The sequence below is a fragment of the Perca fluviatilis genome, chromosome 2, assembly GCF_010015445.1.
Source record: "Perca fluviatilis chromosome 2, GENO_Pfluv_1.0, whole genome shotgun sequence".
NCBI lineage: Eukaryota > Metazoa > Chordata > Actinopteri > Perciformes > Percidae > Perca > Perca fluviatilis.
The window spans coordinates 47,114,592-47,134,818 of NC_053113.1; the positions used below are offsets into that span (position 1 = coordinate 47,114,592).

A 20,227-nucleotide genomic window follows, 5' to 3' on the forward strand; every position below is an offset into this window, starting at 1 on the left:
GTCTTTGTCTGTTGTCATGTTTTATCTACAACGAGCTGGAAAAAGAAATTGAAAACAACTGGAGAGCTGGTGTATAGAGCTCAGCAGCAGACTGATCTCAAGTAGTGGCGTATGTATGACACGCCAATTCGTATGCCATTTTGGCTCGTTAACAAGACGCATAATCCCTTTTTAACGTGTTTATCAACGCCATTTGGCCTCTATTGACTTACATTACCTTGCGATTGCGTAGGGAGATTGGTTGGGGTGGTGGATGGGTCAAACACAGGACTTTCACCCAGGAGGCCAGGGATCGTGTCCCGCGTGTCACGTTTCCTAATCCCAACCATCGCTTTCTTCTTTTCCTAAACCCAACCCTGTTCGCTGTATACGGATTTGGATAGCTCCAAATGCAACGTCCCGTTGTGGCATAGACATACACGCGGACAGCTCAAAATGCGTACAGATAACTCCCCACTTGGCTTTAGAAAAGTGGTGTGTATGTTTACGCGAAGCCATGATATCACTATATCGTTGCAGAGTAATAGCCCGTTCATTTTCTCCAAAAAGGATTTTTAATAATTAGCCGTAATGTCTAAACCATCCGAGGTGGACCAGCCAGGAAGCTGTGAGGTTGGGAAACAAAGGTTTCTGTTCCTGTCGAAGATAGAAGTCCGAATGAAATCAACCTTGTTTATTCGCGAAGTCACAGAGAAGTACTACACTACCCACAATCCTAAGCTTAACAGTGATGTTTTTGCTGCTCCCACTTAAGCTTATGATCGTTTGTGTACACAGTAAATACCTTTTGCCTTTTTATCAGTTTTCAAAATGTTTTTTTTTTTTTAACCCTAATCAAATAAGCATTTAATGAAACGTCAATGGAGCAATTGAACAGGGGGAAAAAAATCACTTTTGGAACCTGAGCGGTTCAAAAATTGGCCGGTCAGTATTGAGATCTATAGATTATAGTCACTTCTTATTGGATAAGGACATAATTCAGCTCAGAGGACATTCCTGGCACGTTAAGGGAAATTATTGAAAAAGAAGTTATACAGTATCACTCCATTATAGAAGATACAGTCTGTGAATGTGATTTGTTTTGTCACCCGAAGACTTCAGTTACCTGCCATCCTTTACATCTGTGTTAAACGTTACTGAAGTCAAAAACAAAACTGTGGCAACAAAATGCAGATGTTGTAAATACACTGGAGATATCACTGACACAATAACAAAGGGTGGATAATGAGAAGCAGAAAAGAGGCCGCAGCAAGGAAGCGGCAACAGCTAAATCCTGATGGACCTTGCTGTTTGGAGCGCCCGAGCTGCCGCGGCCGCTGTGGGGTGAAAAAAGCTGGGAAGCCCCTGAGCGTCTGTTTTTTATTTTATTTTTTAAATGAAATCGAAACAATATTCTCTCAGAGGACCCAGAATTTCTTGCTAAACCTCTGGCCAGAGCAAAGGACCCACATGGAAACACGATTGGTTACGTACTCTAAGCGAAGAGACAGGGGCTTCATCCCGGATTTTAAATTGCATCCCCGCTTCCTCCACTTGCTTCCCTTCCTCGAGGAAGCACGGGAGAGACTCGAGGTAATCACGCGAGGAGAGAGGAAACGAGGAAATGTGTTTTTAGAGGGAACTGACGTCCTTTCCTCTGAAGCGTCACGTACATTTTTATTTTTCATGATATTTTGGGGCATTTTAGGCCTTTATTTGATACAACAGCTCAGACATGAAAGGGGAGAGAGAGAGGGGGAATAATGTGCCGCAAAGGGCTGCAGGTCGGAATTGAACCTGCAGTCGCTGCAGTGAGGACTGAGCCTCTGTACATGGAGCGCACGCCTCTACCAGGTGATGAGCTACTCAGGCGCCACCCTAGCGTCACGCGATTTGTTCCGCTGTATGGGCGGCGTTAGCAACGGCTTCCAGCTGCACGGCTTCCCGGAAGGCTGCTCTCTCCTCGCTCATAGCTCCTCGGAGATCCCTCCTCCATCCTAGCTCCTTGGGGCAGGAGTAACAGCTTTGAGACGGCCTTCGCGAAGGAGGGCCAAGAACAGCTCCCAGTTTCAAGCGAAGAGATATCAAATAAGAGAAGTGAGATCCATCTCTCCGGCTTTTAGGCCGCTCGGAGAAAGTTCCGGTCTAGCTACCAGTGATTCCACCACGCCAGTTCTATAGATAACCATGGGGGCGTGGCCGGAAAAGCCAGTGTGTCCTAAAGAAGTATCCACGCACCTGACCTCATTGGGGATTATTCCCCTTACATACAGTGGAGAGACGGTCTCGATACGATAGAGAACTGCACCTGTGCATCATTCATCCATCCTGATTTCACATTCAGCATCATTCATTGTTTTTACCTGCAGAAAGGACTGATTCTGCTTTGTTTGATGCCAAGTTCAGTACCTTTATGTTGAAATACACAAAAATACATATAGTGCCATTATATAACAAAATTAAACACAAATGAGGGGTTTTCAAATGAAATGCAAGGTTGTGATGTGAAACACTGGCTCTAGATATAGAAATAAAGGAGCCGCTTCTGTATACAGTGCTAGGACATCATGACATGGGCGAGGAAAAGTGCCAAAAAAATATGGGGAGAAAAAAACTCAAAGAATGAGCCTTTTATGAGCTGTTCCATTAAAAGAAACAACCAGGCTGCTACTTCCATGCTCTCCAAATATAGATTCTGCTGGTTTCTCCTCCCAAAAAAATATTTCAGGAACTTGCTTCTTGCAGTATGGGCAAACTTGAAAAATGAAGTTGTCTCCTTCAACTTATGTAGGCAAACACAGTTTGCACACTTTGTGCAGACGAGCAAAGGGGGGTTAAAGAAATGTTGCAAAAAGTAATCTGGCAAGACATCTCAGTGCTCAGCCCGTGATGCATGAGTCAGCAAAATCTCCATTTGGGTCACGACAGAAACCTGCACGGCCAGTTTGTAGTTTGCCACGTACAAACCTGCTCCAAGCTTCGATCACTTCCTTCATTTGGTCCTGGATTATTGCAAAAAAAAAAAAACAGCTTTGATAAAAGAAGGAAAAAGAGAAAACTCCGGCCATATTGGTTTGAGCTTAAATGTGCCAATAACAAAGCAGTGAAAAAGTAAATATAAAAAAATAAAAAAATAAAGATAAAAGTTGCCATTTTCTATTTAGATATATAGTTTTTATAAAGTCCCCAGCTGAACTGCAAATAACTCAAATACTTAGTTTTCTGCTAACCCAGTGTTGTATCAAGACTGAGCTGATAATATGTTCTGGGGACTCTAAGTGGTGTATGTAGAGACACCTGTGCTATCTCAGTGTCTAACCCTGGTCAGCTACAGCATCACTGCTGACGTGCTGTGATCCAGCTGCACTGACTCAGTGCTGACAATCCACTGAACCATCCTCTGTCTCCACTGGACAAATGACTAAATGACCTCTTTGTTGTCACAGCTGTCCCCCCCCCCCACCCCGAACCCCGATTAGTGATTTACGTGTGATCATTTCGTGTGGGTTGCCTCGACGGGACTCCGGTCGGATCTGTCTCATCACTTCTTTAGGTAGTCCATTAAGGTTAAAAAGGTTTAGGAGATTTATTAGTCCAAGAGATATTCAGTTCACATTCTTGTATTAGATGTAAATATTAAACTGAAAGAAGAAGAAGAAAAAAAAAAAAAAATCAACGAATCCCAATAAATGCACTTGTTTGACATTCATCTTTCCTCGTTGTATTTCGCACCCTCACTTGACTCATTCAATCTGGTCTTCTGACAAATGTCCAAATGTAAACCTCACTTCACCACACAACAACTGAACTGAAGCAAAGGCAGCCCAAAGTGGTTACTTCACATTTTATTAAAACATCAGTATTTGTATGCATCGTTTAGAAAATACAAGTGAATAAAAAAAAAAAAAAAAAAAAAAGGAGAGCTGCTTCTTCAGAGGGTTTTGGAGTATCGCCGGCGGACTGAGTCTCTGTAGAACTGGAAGATCTTCTCTGATGCTTTCTGACTGACTGCTATACACTGCTGCAGCTGGAGGAGAAGAAAAACTAAAATGTAAGACTTCAGATAAAAGACCAAAAATCATCACCCATCACCCGACCTGAAGCAGATCACTGACGGAGCTCGCACAGTGACGACAAAAGGCAACTTTCCTGGAACAACAAATCTGGAAAACACATTAGACAAGATCACAAGCCCTAATTAGGGCTGGGCGATCCATCGATATTTGACCTTATATTGATATATTTTCAAACGAGATATGACATTACACAATATGTTATATCGATATAGTCCATGGCATAGTCCATAAGGTCCCATGGCATGAAAATGTCACTTTATGAGGTTTTTTTAACATTAATATGAGTTCCCCCAGCCTGCCTATGGTCCCCCAGTGACTAGAAATGGTGATAGGTGTAAACCGAGCCCTGGGTATCCTGCTCTGCCTTTGAGAAAATGAAAGCTCAGATGGACCAATCAGGAATCTTCTCCTTATGAGGTCATAAGGAGCAAGGTTACCTCCCCTTTCTCTGCTTTGCCCGCCCAGAGAATTTGGCCCACCCATGAGAGAGAGACATCATGGCTTTCAAACGAGCAAAGTGGCAGTTGGTCAAGGCCACACCCCCACCCTCCACCTTGTCCCCCCCCAGTGTTGTAATGTAACGGAGTACAAATACTTCGTTACTGTACTTAAGTAGAAATTTCACGTATCTGTACTTTACTTCGCTATTTAAATTAATGTCAACTTTCACTTTTACTCCACTACATTTCCACTACATTTCCTAGATAAAATGTATACTTTTACTCCGTTATATTTCCACTAAGCATCTTCGTTACTAAAAAATAAAATTAGAAGAAATGTGTGTGACTGCAATAAGGGAGGTTTGGCGAATCACTGCTCCTAGATTGCATTACGCGCTCCGCCGCATCTATTTCATTACGCTTGTTTGTTGCTAAAAGAGGAGGACGACAACTTAAACCGCCGTGGAAGCACGAAGCACCTACTGGAGGACCTCCCGTTATCGTAGACCGACCCGGCCGACATAAGCAATGGCCCGATGGCCCGGGGCCAGAATAAAGCATGTCGGGCTGGTTGCAGCCACAGTCACTGGTGTTATGCGTTACTTCACGCAGCACATGTACTGAGTGGAAACGTTACCGGGATTATTTACGCCCCGATGCGCGCAGATGAACTAACGCTACACTCGTTACTGTAAGAAGGTAGCCTACAATAAAACCTCCATAATTAAAGAGTCAATACTTATCAATAACCCACCTACCTGTTCTACAGGCAGAAACACGTAGAAACCATATCTCAGTCGCGCTGCCCACTCTCGTCCACCGGCTGTACCCCAAGCTCTACTCTGCAAATAGCGACTTTACAAACGAGCTAAAATGAAAGAAGTCAGTTTGTAGTCTAACTGTTTGTCTTAATTTGCAACCAATCTTGAACTTTGGACAAACTCTTGTAAACGTAGCTGCTGTCGCAACGCGCCATCCTCTCCGCTGGAGCGGTATGGATGTATTATAAGACCAAAACAAATACACGTGGCTACTTAATATGCACGTGAATGACGCAGCGTTCTACATTCTTGACGATGTTGCCGGTTGTATTATTTAGCAACAGAATTGTCTTATTTCAAATTAGGCATACAGGACTAATCGGAGATCATTTTCTAGTTAAGTAGCCTATCTAGTTATCATTATGGATTTTCCATGTTTTTAGGGGTTTGCTTGCTAATGTAAAAAATATAGCATTAATTTAGTAAGTAATATCAAACAAGATGATGTGTATTAGGTATAATTTTATTTTCATTATTTGAAAGTCCGGCCCCTGGAGTGCCTGCTTAAAAAAATTCTGGCCCTTGGAAAAATGTAGTTGATGACCCCTGGTCTAGCTTTGCTGCTAATGGCACAACATCCAGTGGCAGTGGCTAGCTGGTTAGAACCATTTTCTAAAGCATAGGTGCAGCGTATATTTTCCTGCTTTTTTATCCTTTTCCAATCATACCTATGATATTTCTTTCAGGGCCAGTAAAAATGTAGAAGGGGCCAGCAAAACTCTGATCTACTGGCCCCGGGGGCCAGTGGGGATTTTTTTTTATGTTGAGCCCTGCGACCACCCCGACGATAGTGGTGAACTCGGTGAACAGGGTAGTGGTGAAGATAACGTCATACACCTGTGTTGCAAGAAATGTTTCTGTACATTGATGTCAGCTCTAAAAATCTGCTGTTTGTTCTTTGAACTTAAGATAATTGTGCCTGAAAAGTCCTAGAAAAGAATGTGATTTTGATTTGATGAGTGAGATTAAGAAGATATGGGAACCCTGAATATGCTTTATGCTTTACTATAAGAAAGCCACAATAAAAGTTCTAACCGCTTGCTTTTAAAAAAAAAAAAACTTTTACTTTTACTTCAAATACTTAAAGGGGTGATAGAATGCAAAACCGATTTTACCCTGTCATAGTTGAATAACGACAGTTCGGTGGGTAAATGGGACATACATAGAAGCTCAAAATCCCATTGACACCCCTTTACTATGAAAATCTCATATTTTGAAACTGCCGCTGAAAACGGGCGAATCTCAACAAAGCTGGAAGTTGACGTCAACCTCCCAAAAACCGGAACCTTTGTCAGCCCATGGGTGTATTAAGAGAACAGTCACGCCCCAACATTTACATAGGCTACACAACTGACCTGAGATCAGGTAGTCTTCTGAATCTAGCTAGGTCACGCAGATCTCTGCTATTCCATTACAAAATTCACTTCTGAAACTGTTTTATGCGAGAAAATCAACCATATAAAGCTCAAATATGGGCCGCTTTACGAAAATGGATGGCTAGTTGCAAATTTTCTCCGACTGTGTGTCAGAGTTTAGTGCCGGTGTTGGTGCTGCCTGGGTTGCTACATCGCCGCCCTGACCGCAGTGTCAGCGAGCTTGTTACGCCCGCAATCTTTTACCGCAGCCCGCAGGTTCCAGTTAATCTTATAATGGGTATGTGTGTTGAGTTATTTAAACAAACAATCGGGGAAATAAACGCCTCTTGTCCGCGAGTCTCATTGAGAGCTAGCTAGCCTCCTCCTAACTCTGACATTCACAAAAATACATTCAATTGAAATCCGAAATCGGACAAGTGTTAGCTAAGCTTTGTAAGACCTTGAGGAACCTGTAATATTCATGGCGTGACGAAATTCAAACTGTAAATATACTTTAGTTATGCGAAAGTGAGCAAGCTGCGATATTTCCCCATTGTAATGAATGGGATATATAGCAAGCAGCTGCTGGTCCTACAAAGACGCCTCGCGTTCATAAAAATGCCTTAAAATCAAATCGGACACAACGGTTAGCTTTATAAGACATTGGGGAATGATGTTATATAAGTGGCGTCGTAACATTTCAAACCGTAAATATATTAGTTATGCCGGCAGCTGGCCGCGGAGCCCCGTAATGCAGTATCCACAAAGGGTGACTTTGCGCTGGGTATGGAGGCCCAGCAGGCTGCCGCTTTCGTCAGACTGTGTGGAGCTCCTAAAGTCCGACACGTCTTACCAAATTTGCAATTAGCCATCAATTTTTGTAAAACGGCCCATATTTCAGCTTTATATAGTTGATTTCTCGCTTAAAAAGTCTCAGAAGTGAATTTGGTAATGAAACATTGCAGTGTCTGGAATATGAGATTCTGTCGCCTCTAATGTATGTGTATTGGGGATTCGCTCAACCAATCGAGCGTGTCTCTAATGTCGGGCGTATGGCAAGTCGCTCAACCAATCCGCAGCGCCAGCTCATCTAAATATTCATGACCATACCATATTTGGAAGAAAAGCTCTTGTTACAAATAGGGCCAAAACACAGGGATGCATAAGGGCCAATAAAATATCAACCAGGCCATTTTCAGCCCAACCAATGTTACATACCCCATTAGGAGACCATAAGGGACAGTGTGAAATACCCTATATAATCATTCTATCACCCCTTTAAGTACATTAAATATCAGAAAATTACTTTTGATACTTAAGTACAGTATATATCAGATACTTTAAGACTTTTACTTAAGTAATATTCTAAAAGGTAACTTTCACTTCTACCAAAGTCTTTTTCTAGTATGATACTTGTACTCAAGTATTGCTTTCTAGTACTTTATACAACACTGGTCCTCCCTCTCTCCTCCTCAATAGCTACAGACACAGAAATGGCACATACTAAGGAAAGCTCATTGTGGGACTGGCTCTAGTGGCTGTAATTCTGCACCAAGGCTGAATTTCAGGAAAGAGACTTCAGATACAGTTTTAGTTTAGTTTTAATGTTGCGTTACGTGACCCATTTCTTCTGTAAAGTCTGTGTGCATCTCTCCTCTCACACGAAAACGGAACACAACAGTTACTGGATGCGAATATCTTCAGTTCTAGAAGTAATAGTGTGTGAGACGGCGCCTGCTGGACCCGGGCTAGAGATGTGACCCCCATGGCCAGATCGTAGTTTATAAAAATGCAGCGCAACGACGATACATACATTACATACACGTAGTCTCGCTTTACCAGACCCTCGCGCTGGAGGAGGGCCTGGCTACTCCACACAGCATTCTGGGATGGGAGGAAAACGTGCTCTGGTTTATTGGCATTTCTTTAAACCAATTGCGATCGTCATGGGCGGTGCTAAACTCCGCACAGAGCCGCTGCAAAATAGTCTTGCAACAGAAAACTCAGATTGGACAGATAGTCTAGCTAGCTGTCTGGATTTCCCCTGCAGAGATCTGAGGAGCAGGTAACCATAGTCCTCACAAATCCACCGCAGTTTAGAACGCCAACACAAAGAAAGAGGAAGGTGATGGAAAATACACGCGTCCGGAGCAAGTGGAACACTGTTAGAAAAAAAAAACTCTTCTTTTTTCTCTGTTAATATTAAACGGTTTGCGTGATGGAAGTCATAATACTGCTGACATTCTCACGAGAAAAATCTTGGGAGCCACTTCCTGACTTTGTGGGAGACGACAGCAGCATTTCTTATTATGACTTAAGTTGTACTCGTAGAAAGCAGCTGTAGAGGGTTTTCGTCAGTCATGTTTCTGTACTTTGCTGTAAAAATTTGAATGACGAAGCGCATTCAACTCGCGCTGGACACGTTCATAATAAGTCGGCCGTCACTCAGTGAGTAGAGACTCCAGTGGATAAACCAGAGGATTGTACTGTAACAATGGGCTGCATGATCAAAGAGAGCTGTTGTATCATACACTTCAGACCATCGGACTTCCTCTGTCGCTCTTTGAATCAAGTCTGTTATTGTTGTTGAAAACAGCTACAGGATCTGTCTGAGAGATAGGGCTTTTTTTTTTTAATATAGGCTATTTAGTTTAGAGGTTAGATGTACTGCAGCTGTATATTTTCAAACCTATTTTCAAAAGAAAACCCTGTCTTTGCATTTTATTTTGATTACAGTCTGTTTTAATAAAAGTGCGTGTGACATCTCACATGTGGCTTTGGCTGAACAACTGAACATTTAGCCCACTTTGTAAAAAAAATAATAATACAGAGATACATATATTGTGAAACGCCATTCAGATGAAAAATACTGAGATATGATTTTTTGTCCATTTTGCCCAGCCCTAGCCTATATTTGACAACGTTGTACATTTGCTCCTTCATTTACAGACCTCGTGAACGGAAAATGATCCTCTGGTTGATGACATCATCACTCGGCGTTCTGTGGCGTCAATGGCAAAGGTCATCAACGCTCGACTTTCCTGGAAACCGATGAGAACACAAGTTAACACATTGAGTGCGCGTCACAACAGTGCTGACTTTACTGAGAGGACATGCACCACAGTTGTTGCAAAAGTTAAGTCATACAAACACATTCCCACAAAGTGACTAATTCAGTTACAGGTCACCAATCCGTCATGCTCGCTGTATTCCACGAGTCATTCTGTTATGATGCATTAAAGTGTCAATGTTGGTACATTTATTGGTGTGGCCAACTTCCCCTGAATCTGCCTCATCTGACTCCATTTCAGGTAGACTTCTACATGGACTCCACGTGTCTCTTCACATGTAGCACACAGTGGAGTAATGCAAGGTTTAGACAGAGTTAAATCCACAGTTTTTTAGTATTACTTTAAAGCCCTTTTCATGCGGAAATGGGCTTGGAGTAGACTGGCCGTGAGTGAGAAGGCTATCAAACTCATTTTAGTTCATGGGCCACACACAGCCCAATGGGATCTCAAGTGGGCCGAACCAGTACACCCACTCCAGCAGGGTGCAAAATCCTATCTGCCACAGAGTCAGTGGTGGAAGAAGTATTCAGATCCTTTACTACTTAAGTAAAAGTACTAATACCACACTGTAAAAATACTCATGAAATACTAAGTGAAAGTTCTGCATTGAAAATCTTACTTAAGTAAAAGTCTGTCAGTATCATCAGGAAAATGTACTTAAAAGTATTCAAAGTAAAAGGACTCAATGCAGATAAATCATCCCACTGTAGAAAGTGAAAAGGATCAAACAGTTGTGTGTTTAATGGTCTAATCATTTCAGCTGGACTTGTAGGCCCTTATATTGTTTCATTTATAGTAAAACTCATAAAAATCTGATTTTATAAAATACGTGTGTTGTGTGTGCACAAATCTTAATGTAGAAAGTAGCTAGTAGTCTATATCCTCGACGTTCCACCGGGATTGCTCCGGTGCTACAGGAAATTCCACCGGATGCATGTCTTTTCGTTGATGTCCAGTTACCTTCCTCTTTCTTTGTGTTTGCGTTCTAAACTGCGGTGGATTTATGAGGACTATGGTTAACTGCTCCTCAGATCTCTGCAGGGTAAATCCAGACAGCTAGCTAGACTATCTGTCTCGCACGACTATTTTGCAGCGCGGCGCTTAGCACTGCTCAAGACGATTGGGATTGGTTTAAAGAAATGCCAATAAACCAGAGCACGTTTTTCTCCCATCCCGGAATGTTGTGTGGACTAGCCAGACCCTCCTCCGCCCGGCAGCGTGTGGATGGTCTGGCAAAGTAACTAAAGCTGTAACAGATGAATGTAGTGGAGTAAAAAGTAGAATATTTCTCTCTGAAATGTAGCGCAGTAGAAGTAGAAAGTGGCATGAAAAGAAAAGACTCAAGAACAGTACAAGTACTTAAGTACAGCCCTTGAGTAAATGTACTTAGTAACCTTCCACCACTGCTACAAAAGGAATCGATTTATGTAACTGTAGTTCCTGAGGAGGGTTCTACAACCACACTTAGTTACATTCCACCACTGCACAGAACACCTCGTCAGGCTGATGTTGGCAGAAGCCAGTCGCTTGTCACGGCACACTGCAGCCTTCAGCGTGTCTTCACAAACTCACCCTCAGAGTACGGCTCTGATGCTGATGCCATTTCCTTAGCTTTAAAAGGTTGCCAGCTTTCACAACTGCATCAATAATCTCTAGGCTACGACTAAAAACAGACTGATGCACCTTGACATCAAGACGCAAACACAAGCCTCGGACGTACCTTTTCCTGAGCTGCGGTGGGGTCTGTGATAATTTGACCGTCTGCGTCGATGGCACAGGTCACCCCGCAGAACAGGCGACTCATGGGCAGGCCCGCGTCCATCAGAGCCACACAGGCAGCGTTCAAAAAGCAGGACAGGAGCTGAGGAACCGGTCAGGAACAACATTCAAAAAGTATACATTTTTAAAAAGTCCCTGTGTGGACCAAATTACGGAGTGTGGAATGGTAGCTGAAGAGATGCCAGTTCACCTCCTGGACACTGCCAAGGTGCTCTTAAGCAAGTCACCGACCCCCCCCCCCAACTGCTCGGGGCGCCTGTCCAGCAGTCGCAGTCCCCTCCCTCTGACATCTCTCCATTAGTGCATGTATAGGACCTGAGCATGTGTGTGTGTGTTTTAGGCCTGTGTGTGTAGTGTGCTCCAACAATGAATAAAAAATAATTATGTTTCTTAAAAAGGATAAAAGTCTACATTTAGTGAAGGATACTGAGCCGTCATCATGTATCAGCTGAAGAATGAGAGTGAGGGAGGAGCGAGGGTGAAGGGACAAGAGCAGAGATGCCTCACAGGTTTCCCGCACACATTGCTCTTGCGCTCGCTCCCTTACGCCTGGGAAAATAAAGAAATGTTGGGGTCAGACTGGAAACAAACTGGCACACTCATTCCACCTTGTGGTGTGTTGTGGTATGGCAGCTTTTGCACAGTAAAATTGGAACAGCTGTAAAATGAACAACTACTAGCCTCCTAAAAGCCCAAAGTGGGAAAACCTGTTGTTTTCCCATCAAGAAGCTTGTAGAAACAATTCTTTCTGACCTGCATAGCATGTTTTCATGTATATTATACACATGCTTTATAACTACAGCATTCAACTTATTATGGGTGAAATGGACCTTTACCACAGCAGACATTCACCGGGGGCGGTGACAAAAATCCGCTGTCAAGTCGGACAGTTTCCAGCTGATTCCAGCAGCCTTCAGGCTGAACAGGAAGTCACAGAAACACTGTGGTCCGATTCAGATTTAATAAAATGTGATCAGACCCATATATCAGCTTGTACACAGTCTCCAGTTGTTTTTATTATGACAGAGTAGCTCTCAAAATGCTCTACGTGCGATCTGTTGCTGATTTTAATTAACAACACACTGTAGATGATCCGTAATCTGAACAGATTTTGTCTCTGACTTCTAAACATAACTATCAGCCACACAACACGTTCTGTACAGAATAAGCCTTTAAATCAGACAAATAGCAGTTAAAATCCCTCCAATTCAAAATCAATAAAAAGTTTATATAAAACGTCATCATGTTGAGTCGATTCTGAACCAATCAGCTGTTTGATCAGCTGAGAGGCCGGCGTTTCCCAGCATGCCCTGGGTCTTGCAGTCGGTGAAAAGCAACCGCGCTGCCCGAGTCTCAGAACTGCGGCCGCCTTGATCTTGTGAGGTTATCGTTGCCCACGTGTGCATGACGTCAGAGCAAGTCGGGATCAAGTCGGACACAAATCTAACCGGCATGCCTTGGGCGGCGATCGCTGGTGACCGATTCTGCACAGACCTCATCTCGAACGAGCCCATTTTGACTTGTCATAGTAGGAGAAGCACAGCTGAAACTGATAACCTTAACAATGGCTCAGTTCCATGAAGTGTCCCAGTAAGATATTTCAGTGAGTCAGCATGCACAATACCAGGACCTCTCCTAAGTGGAATGCAGCCATCAGTAATGGTTTTGAATACACCTGTGCTTTTCCTACTATGACATGTCAACATGTCTGCCGTGAAAAAGGTCTATAATCAAACTGGACATTAAATAGTTCATGTTTGCACCATTACATCAAAAGAAAAGTTCTACATGTCAGGTGCCAAATAAATATTGTACGCGTCAAAAGTACTTCTTTAACAAGGCTACAAAATGCTAGAACAGTAAAGAATAAATGATCGCTGCATTGGAGTCCCAATAAACACATCCAATAAAAGCTGATAATGAGAGATAATCACTTACCTGGCAGTCCCACTTTGGGCTGTATCAACACCTCCAGTGTTGCCCGGTCATAGATTTCTTTACTGACTTTGACCTCCGCTGGTCCGTACGCTGCAGCCAACACACTTGTGTCTCCTTCACATGACAACAAAAGACAGCGTTATGCACCTGGACATACATCATTGATCCAGATGGGGAAATTATAGTTTGTCGTGAGCGCAACTTAAAAACACCATTATTATAGACGGTAACAAATAATAATTTAGAAGGGAGAAAAGCACAGAACAGCGGAAACTTTTCACTGTTTATTGCGCTGAAAAGGCCTGCCACTGAGGAAATAGTCTCGCGTTGCCAGACCTTCCTCTACAGTGCTGCGGAGGAGGGTCTGGCTAGTCCACACAGCATTCCGGGATGGAAGAAAAACACGCTCTGGTGTATTGGCATTTTTTTAAACCAATCACAATCGTCTTGGGCGGTGCTAAGCGCCGGACGGAGCCACAGTGCCTCTGCAAAAATAGCCTCGGGAAGGAACTTGTTTTGGTGGAATGTGTGTACGTTCAAAAGTTGTTTTAGTCGTGCGACAGAAAACTCAGATTGGACAGATATATTGTAATTCAAGTGGACTGAGAGAAAACGAGACTTCTGCACCCACTCTTGGCTGTTTTCAGGCTCTCAAAATTCTAGCCGTGACAGGAGACTTACCGTGCGTTCATGGACATCAGAGAAACGTTTTTCCGAGTGAAAACGTCACCATTCACGTAACGTCCTGTGGGAATCAGAGGAGGGAAACTCGGGCTGGATTTTGCTAACCGAGTTTCCCAGTTGGTGACGCGTTGTTGACAACTGACGTTTGATGGAGGCCACTTTGGTTCACTGAACATATTTCAATGACAATAAACTGTTTATTGTGGACGAACGCCTCTGCCAAGAAACATACACAGACATGTTTAAAATTATTCATAAATAGGCCTATGTATATAAAAAAAAAAAAAAAAAAAAAACACACATTATCCGTGTCTTTTCCCGTTGGTTGTCCTGCAGATAACACAAACCAACACCTGGTGATGTGCTGTTTGGATGCTTGCATAACAAAACAGCAGAAAATATTTTGTTATTGTGGCCTCCATGTTTTCACACACCTGATGCTCTCGGCTACGGCCAACCGTTGGTGGCAGTCATGCAAAAAGTTGTTATGCCAAACGCCAATATAACAGAAGAAGAAGAACGCGCATCCCGACCATGTGAACGCTACCAGTCGGAAAAACAACGTAACCAGATGGGCGGTGCCTGTTATTCCGAGGTGGCATGAACGCAGCATTAGGCTAATCACAGGTCATGTCAGCGAGAGAAAGAGCGTTCTATTGGCTGTTCTGTGCATGCATTGCCCATGTGTTATTTGCTTTCTATCTTCTGTGATTTAAACATTTAAAAACAAGTTAACATTGAAAGCCAAGGGTTTTACAAAATATTCCAGATAAGATGAACTGAAACCACCTTTTAGGACATTTTCCTCTACTGCTTTTAAAGTGATGGTTCGGAGTAATTTCACCCTAGGGTCCTTTGCACCATGACCTCGAGCCAAACACCCCCCCAGAAGCTTTTTTCACCTGGGTCGAACATTGGGAAAGTTAGCGTAGAGTAGCGTTATCAGCTGAATAGCTTAGTGCAGGGGCTAATGGATCAAGGTGTCATTACTTTTACCCACTAATAATGCCCGAAATGATACCAAACGTCTACAGTAGTACAAATAGGTTATGCACTCATAAAACGATGGATTTGAAAGTTTGTAAGTACACCAGAAGTTTATGAACACTTGCCTGCTGGCTTCTGCTCTCTGCTGCTGCTGCTGCTACCTGCAGTTAGACGAGTGCTTAGGGCCGTCTACAAATTACAACACCGAAAAGAGTTACAACAAAAATATTTATTAATTTAATGATTAAATAAGGTAATGTCTCCAAACTTACCTCAATTATAACTTGTCTCCTGCTAGTTATACTACAGCACTTACTTAAAAAAAAAAAAAGTTAAATTAAAAAATATTTTTGTTGCATCTCTTTCGGTGTTGTAATTTGTAGACAGCCCTAAGCACTAGTCTCACCAACAGCTAATAACAACAGCAGAGAGCAGAAGCCAGCGCAGGCAATTATTACATAAACTTCTGGTGTACTTACAAACTTTCCAATCCATAATACGTAACTTATTTGTACTAATTGTAGACGTTTGGTATCATTTCGGGCATTATTAGTGGGGTAATTTACGAGATACAAACGCGGATCCATTAGCCTCTGCGCTAAGCTATTCAGCTGATAACGCTACTCTACGCTAACTCTCCCAATGTTCGACCCAGCTGAAAAAAGCTTCTAGGTGAGTGTTTGGCTCGAGGTCATGGTGCAAAGGACCCTAGGGTGAAATTACTCCGAACCATCACTTTAATACCAAAGTGAACTCCAGTCATAGTTATACAAAATATAAACCAACTAATAAATTATGATATATTATTATAGGTTAAGCTACCCAGTAATATACAAATTAATTAACATTAGCTCCACCTTTACCAGCTGCAACATTAAAGTCATGTAGCCTACACATTAATGCATCAATACTTTTAATCCAGTAATATATGAACATAAAATGGGCCATTCTGCATAATGATTACTTTTGGTAATTTAAGTAGATGCACGACTTTGAACGTGAAGTTACTTGTAACAGAGTTCTCACACACACACACACACACACACACACACACACACACACACACACACACACACACACAGATGGTAAGTCATAAAGACTACTGTATCTGGCTGAGGTTAAGCCACATTTGGAGTCATTAGACAAATATTAGGGCTGTAGCGATACACCAATCTCACGATACGATACACGAAATTCAGCTCACGATACGATATATATCACGATATTCAGCCACCGATACGATTCGATATAATTTGATACACTTACAACATTTTCTGAAAGATTTAAAGGGGACAGAGTGATTTTGGTGACATCTTGTGAGTGTTCCATTTACTTATATTTAATTAATTGAACTGAAAACATCAATTACACAATATATGTCTCTGACTGGACAAAGTCTACAGCAGGGATCATCAACTACATTTTTTCCAGAATTTTTCTAAGCACTCTGGCGGCCAGACTTTCAAATAAAGAAAATAAAATGAATTTATACCTAATACTTTCTTACTGAATTAATGCTACATTTTTTTATTTTTATTTTACATGTATTAGTGTGAGCAAACTCCTAAAAAACATGGACACTCCATAATGATAACTGGCTCTTTAACTAGAAAAAGATCTCAGACTAGGAGGCAGTTCACTGAGGAGTGATGGTTAAAGTCTGTGATTATGGAAAAATTATTGTAGTATGCAGCATCCTGATTGGTGGAAAAGGCTTGCAGAAAGAAAGGCTGTTGTCAGGTAAACATGTCACTGTCAAAGAGGCTGAAGCAAAAAGTTGACATGGAAAAGCCCAGCTTTAAAGGGGTGATAGAATGATTATATAGGGTATTTCACACTGTTCCTTATGGCCTCCTAATGGGGCTGAAAATGGCCTGGTTGATATTTTATTGGCCCTTATGCATCCCTGGGTTTTGGCCCTATTTGTAACAAGAGCTTTTCTTCCAAATATGGTATTCTCGTGAATATTTAGATGAGCTGCGCGCTGATTGGTTGAGCGAATTGCCATACGCAGACATTAGAGACTCTCGCTGATTGGTTGAGCGAATCCCCAATACACACGCATTAGAAACGCACAGAATCTCATATTCCAGACACTGCAATGTTTCATTACCAAATTCACTTCTGAGACTTTTTTTATGCGAGAAATCAACTATATAAATCTCAAATATGGGCCGTTTTACAAAAATTGATGGCTAATTGCAAATTTGGTAAGACGTGTCGGACTTTAGGAGCTCCACACAGTCTGACGAAAAAGCGGCAGCCTGCTGGGCTCCATACCCAGGGCAAAGTCACCCTTTGTGGATACTGCACTACGGGGCTCCGCGGCCAGCTGCCGGCATAACTATAATATATTTACGGTTTGAATTTCGTCACGCCACTTATATAACATCATTCCCCAATGTCTTATAAAGCTAACCGTTGTGTCCGATTTGATTTTAAGGCATTTTTATGAACGCGAGGCGTCTTTGTAGGACGAGCAGCTGCTTGCTATATGTCCCATTCATTACAATGGAGAAATATCGCAGCTAGCTAGCTACACTTTCGGCATTACTAAAGTATATTTACAGTTTGAATTTCGTCACGCCATGAATATTACAGGTTCCTCAAGGTCTTACAAAGCTTAGCTAACACTTGTCCGATTTCGGATTTCAATTGAATGTATTTTTGTGAATGTCAGAGCCATAGGTCTCCTTAGGAGGAGGCTAGCTAGCTCTCATTGATGGACTCCAGCTCACCGCGGCGGACAAGAGGCGCTTATTTCCCAGATTGTTTGTTTAAATAACTCAACACACATAACCATTATAAGTTTAACTGGAACCTGCGGGCTGCGGTAACAGATGGCGGGCATAACAAGCTCGCTTACCGCACTCTCAGTCACTCACCGGCTGGCCGGTAGCAGGAAGAGGGGAGGGAGAACAGCGAGCTGCAGGCCCTGGAGCTCTGTCAGGGCAGGGGCGTGTGGTAGTTCCAGTCACCCAGGAAAGGGTGAGTTTCCGCGGGTATTGAGCACTGGGCCGCCGGCCGAGCTCAATCGAGCTCACAGCAGGCCGGGGTCTGTGACGGAGGACAGGCAGGGCGGCGATGGAGCAACCCAGGCAGCACCGGCCGCTGAACTCCGACACACAGTCGGACAAAATTTGCAATTAGCCATCCATTTTCGTAAAGCGGCCCATATTTGAGCTTTACATGGTTGATTGTTCGCATAAAAAGTTTCAGAAGTGAATTTTGTAATGGAATAGCAGAGATCTGCGTGACCTAGCTAGATTCAGAAGACTACCTGATCTCAGGTCAGTTGTGTAGCCTATGTAAATGTTGGGGCGTGACCGTTCTCTTAATACACCCATGGGCTGACAAAGGTTCCGGATTTTGAGATGCTTACGTAAGCAACTAGCTTTGTTGAGATTCGCCCGTTTTCAGCGGCAGTTTCAAAATATGAGATTTTCATAGTAAAGGGGTGTCAATGGGATTTTGAGCTTCTATGTATGTCCTATTTACCCACCGAACTGTCCTCATTCAACTATGACAGGGTAAAATCGGTTTTGCATTCTATCACCCCTTTAAAGATGAATGGACTGATAAGCAGGCTATGCACTCGTCATGTATGCCTCATTTGCAATGAAACGATGTTGTTGCAAAATAATACAACCAGCATCATCATCATCACTCGAACATAACGATCGCGTCATTCACGTGCATATTAAGTAGCTCCAGATTGTCCGCTCTAGCGGAGAGTTTGCTTTGTTCAGCCAGCAGTGAGGTTTACAAGAATTTGTCAAAATTTCCAGATTCCCGGTGTTGTGCCGAAAAAAGACTGCCTGCCGGTTAATATTGGTGCACATAACTATTTAGACTGACCAACATTGCCCTCTAGCGGCGTGCAGTCGTATTTCGGCAGGCAGTCTTTTTTCGGCACAACACCGGCAACCTAAGATAAACAGTTAGACTACAGACTGTTTGTAAAAATTTGCTATTTGCAGAGTAGAGCTGTGTTTGCGTAAAACAGCGCGGTGGACTGAGCAGATTGAAATATCGCTTTCTACATGTTGATGCCGGTCTACACAGGGGAGTGCATTGATTAGTATTGACTTTCTACTCACGAAGGTTTAATTGTAACCTATTTACAGAAAAGAGTTCATCTGCCCCAGCGGCCGTTGGTAACTCTGTATCGTTCCCAGTCAGGTGCTGCGTGTTTTAACGCACACACCTCTCGGCTCAGCTGTGTGTGTGGAGCTCGGGCATCGCTGTACAGAATCCCGGCATGTGAATAGGGATGTAAATACAGGGGGCTGGGTTTTTGCTCTAAATGCTTGAAATGATAAATAACAGCACAAATTTCTCCTCTTTACATTTTGTGAATTCATGATTATTCTGCGGGCCAGACTAAAAGCTTTGGCGGCGGGCCGCCAGTTGACGTTGGCTGCTCTACAGCGACACTAGCGGCTGGCTGACCAAATCGCTCTTCCTGCAACGTGAACGAGGGTAAACCCATTTGTCAATGGGGTAAACACGGGGGATTTGAATGGGACTTATGTATCGATACTCGCGGCTTAAAAATCGATACTTTCTTGGGGGGGGGGGGGATATCGATTTATATCGCAGAATCGATAAAATTACTCAGCCTCAACCAATATAGGGTTGAATAAGTGTTGAACTACAGTAAACTAACGTTACACAATCTTCTGACTTGAGTGCACACATGCTACTTCTGCTTTGCCTGACGCCGTTCGTCATTAAGCATGCTAACAACAGCCAGAGTCCGGCTGCTAGCTGCTGCCTTTTACAGCCGGAACACCGAGCGGCTCGGAGTCCTGTTTCTGAGTCGTTACCTTGTATGAAGGAAGCTGAACCGTCGGGTCGAGACAGTAGGCTCTGTTCACTGCCAAACTCTCTCAGAGTGACATTTGAAGAGCCGCACACTTCCATCATGCTGCCTACTGCGCTGCGAGATTACTATGTCGCTGGCAAGTGACGCAATCTGTTTTCCTACTTAGGGCCCTTCCTGATGACATAAGAAGAGGCGGTCTTTGGACCAGAGAGCTCAGAGAAATGAGTAACTCTCATACACTGCAGTTTGTTTCTGTAATGACATTAAAC

The 20,227-nt window shown here is 43.0% G+C and overlaps 1 protein-coding gene across 1 annotated transcript; it reads right to left on the bottom strand.

The window, feature by feature from the left end:
• Positions 1-3,805: 3,805 nt before the first annotated feature.
• Positions 3,806-20,110, bottom strand: exosc5 (exosome component 5). Its single transcript, XM_039824258.1, has 6 exons — positions 19,960-20,110; positions 13,460-13,573; positions 11,949-12,070; positions 11,463-11,603; positions 9,623-9,712; positions 3,806-4,006 (listed from the first exon to the last, which is right to left on the bottom strand). The coding sequence occupies exons 1-6, from the start codon at positions 20,057-20,059 to the stop codon at positions 3,911-3,913; spliced, it is 663 nt and encodes a 220-aa protein (XP_039680192.1). The 5' UTR covers positions 20,060-20,110; the 3' UTR covers positions 3,806-3,910.
• Between the last annotated feature and the right edge of the window lie 117 nt (positions 20,111-20,227).

Bases quoted from the DNA above. Each gene is read 5' to 3' on its own strand.
- exosc5 (XM_039824258.1), bottom strand. From the start codon at position 20,059: ATGATGGAAGTGTGCGGCTCTTCAAATGTCACTCTGAGAGAGTTTGGC. The intron at 12,071-13,459 runs GTAAGTGATTAT...TTATTTTCCCAG, and splicing joins GCCCAAAGTGGGACTGCCAG to GCGTAAGGGAGCGAGCGCAA. The intron at 4,007-9,622 runs GTCTGTAAATGA...CTTCTCCTCCAG, and splicing joins GATCATTTTCCGTTCACGAG to CTGCAGCAGTGTATAGCAGT.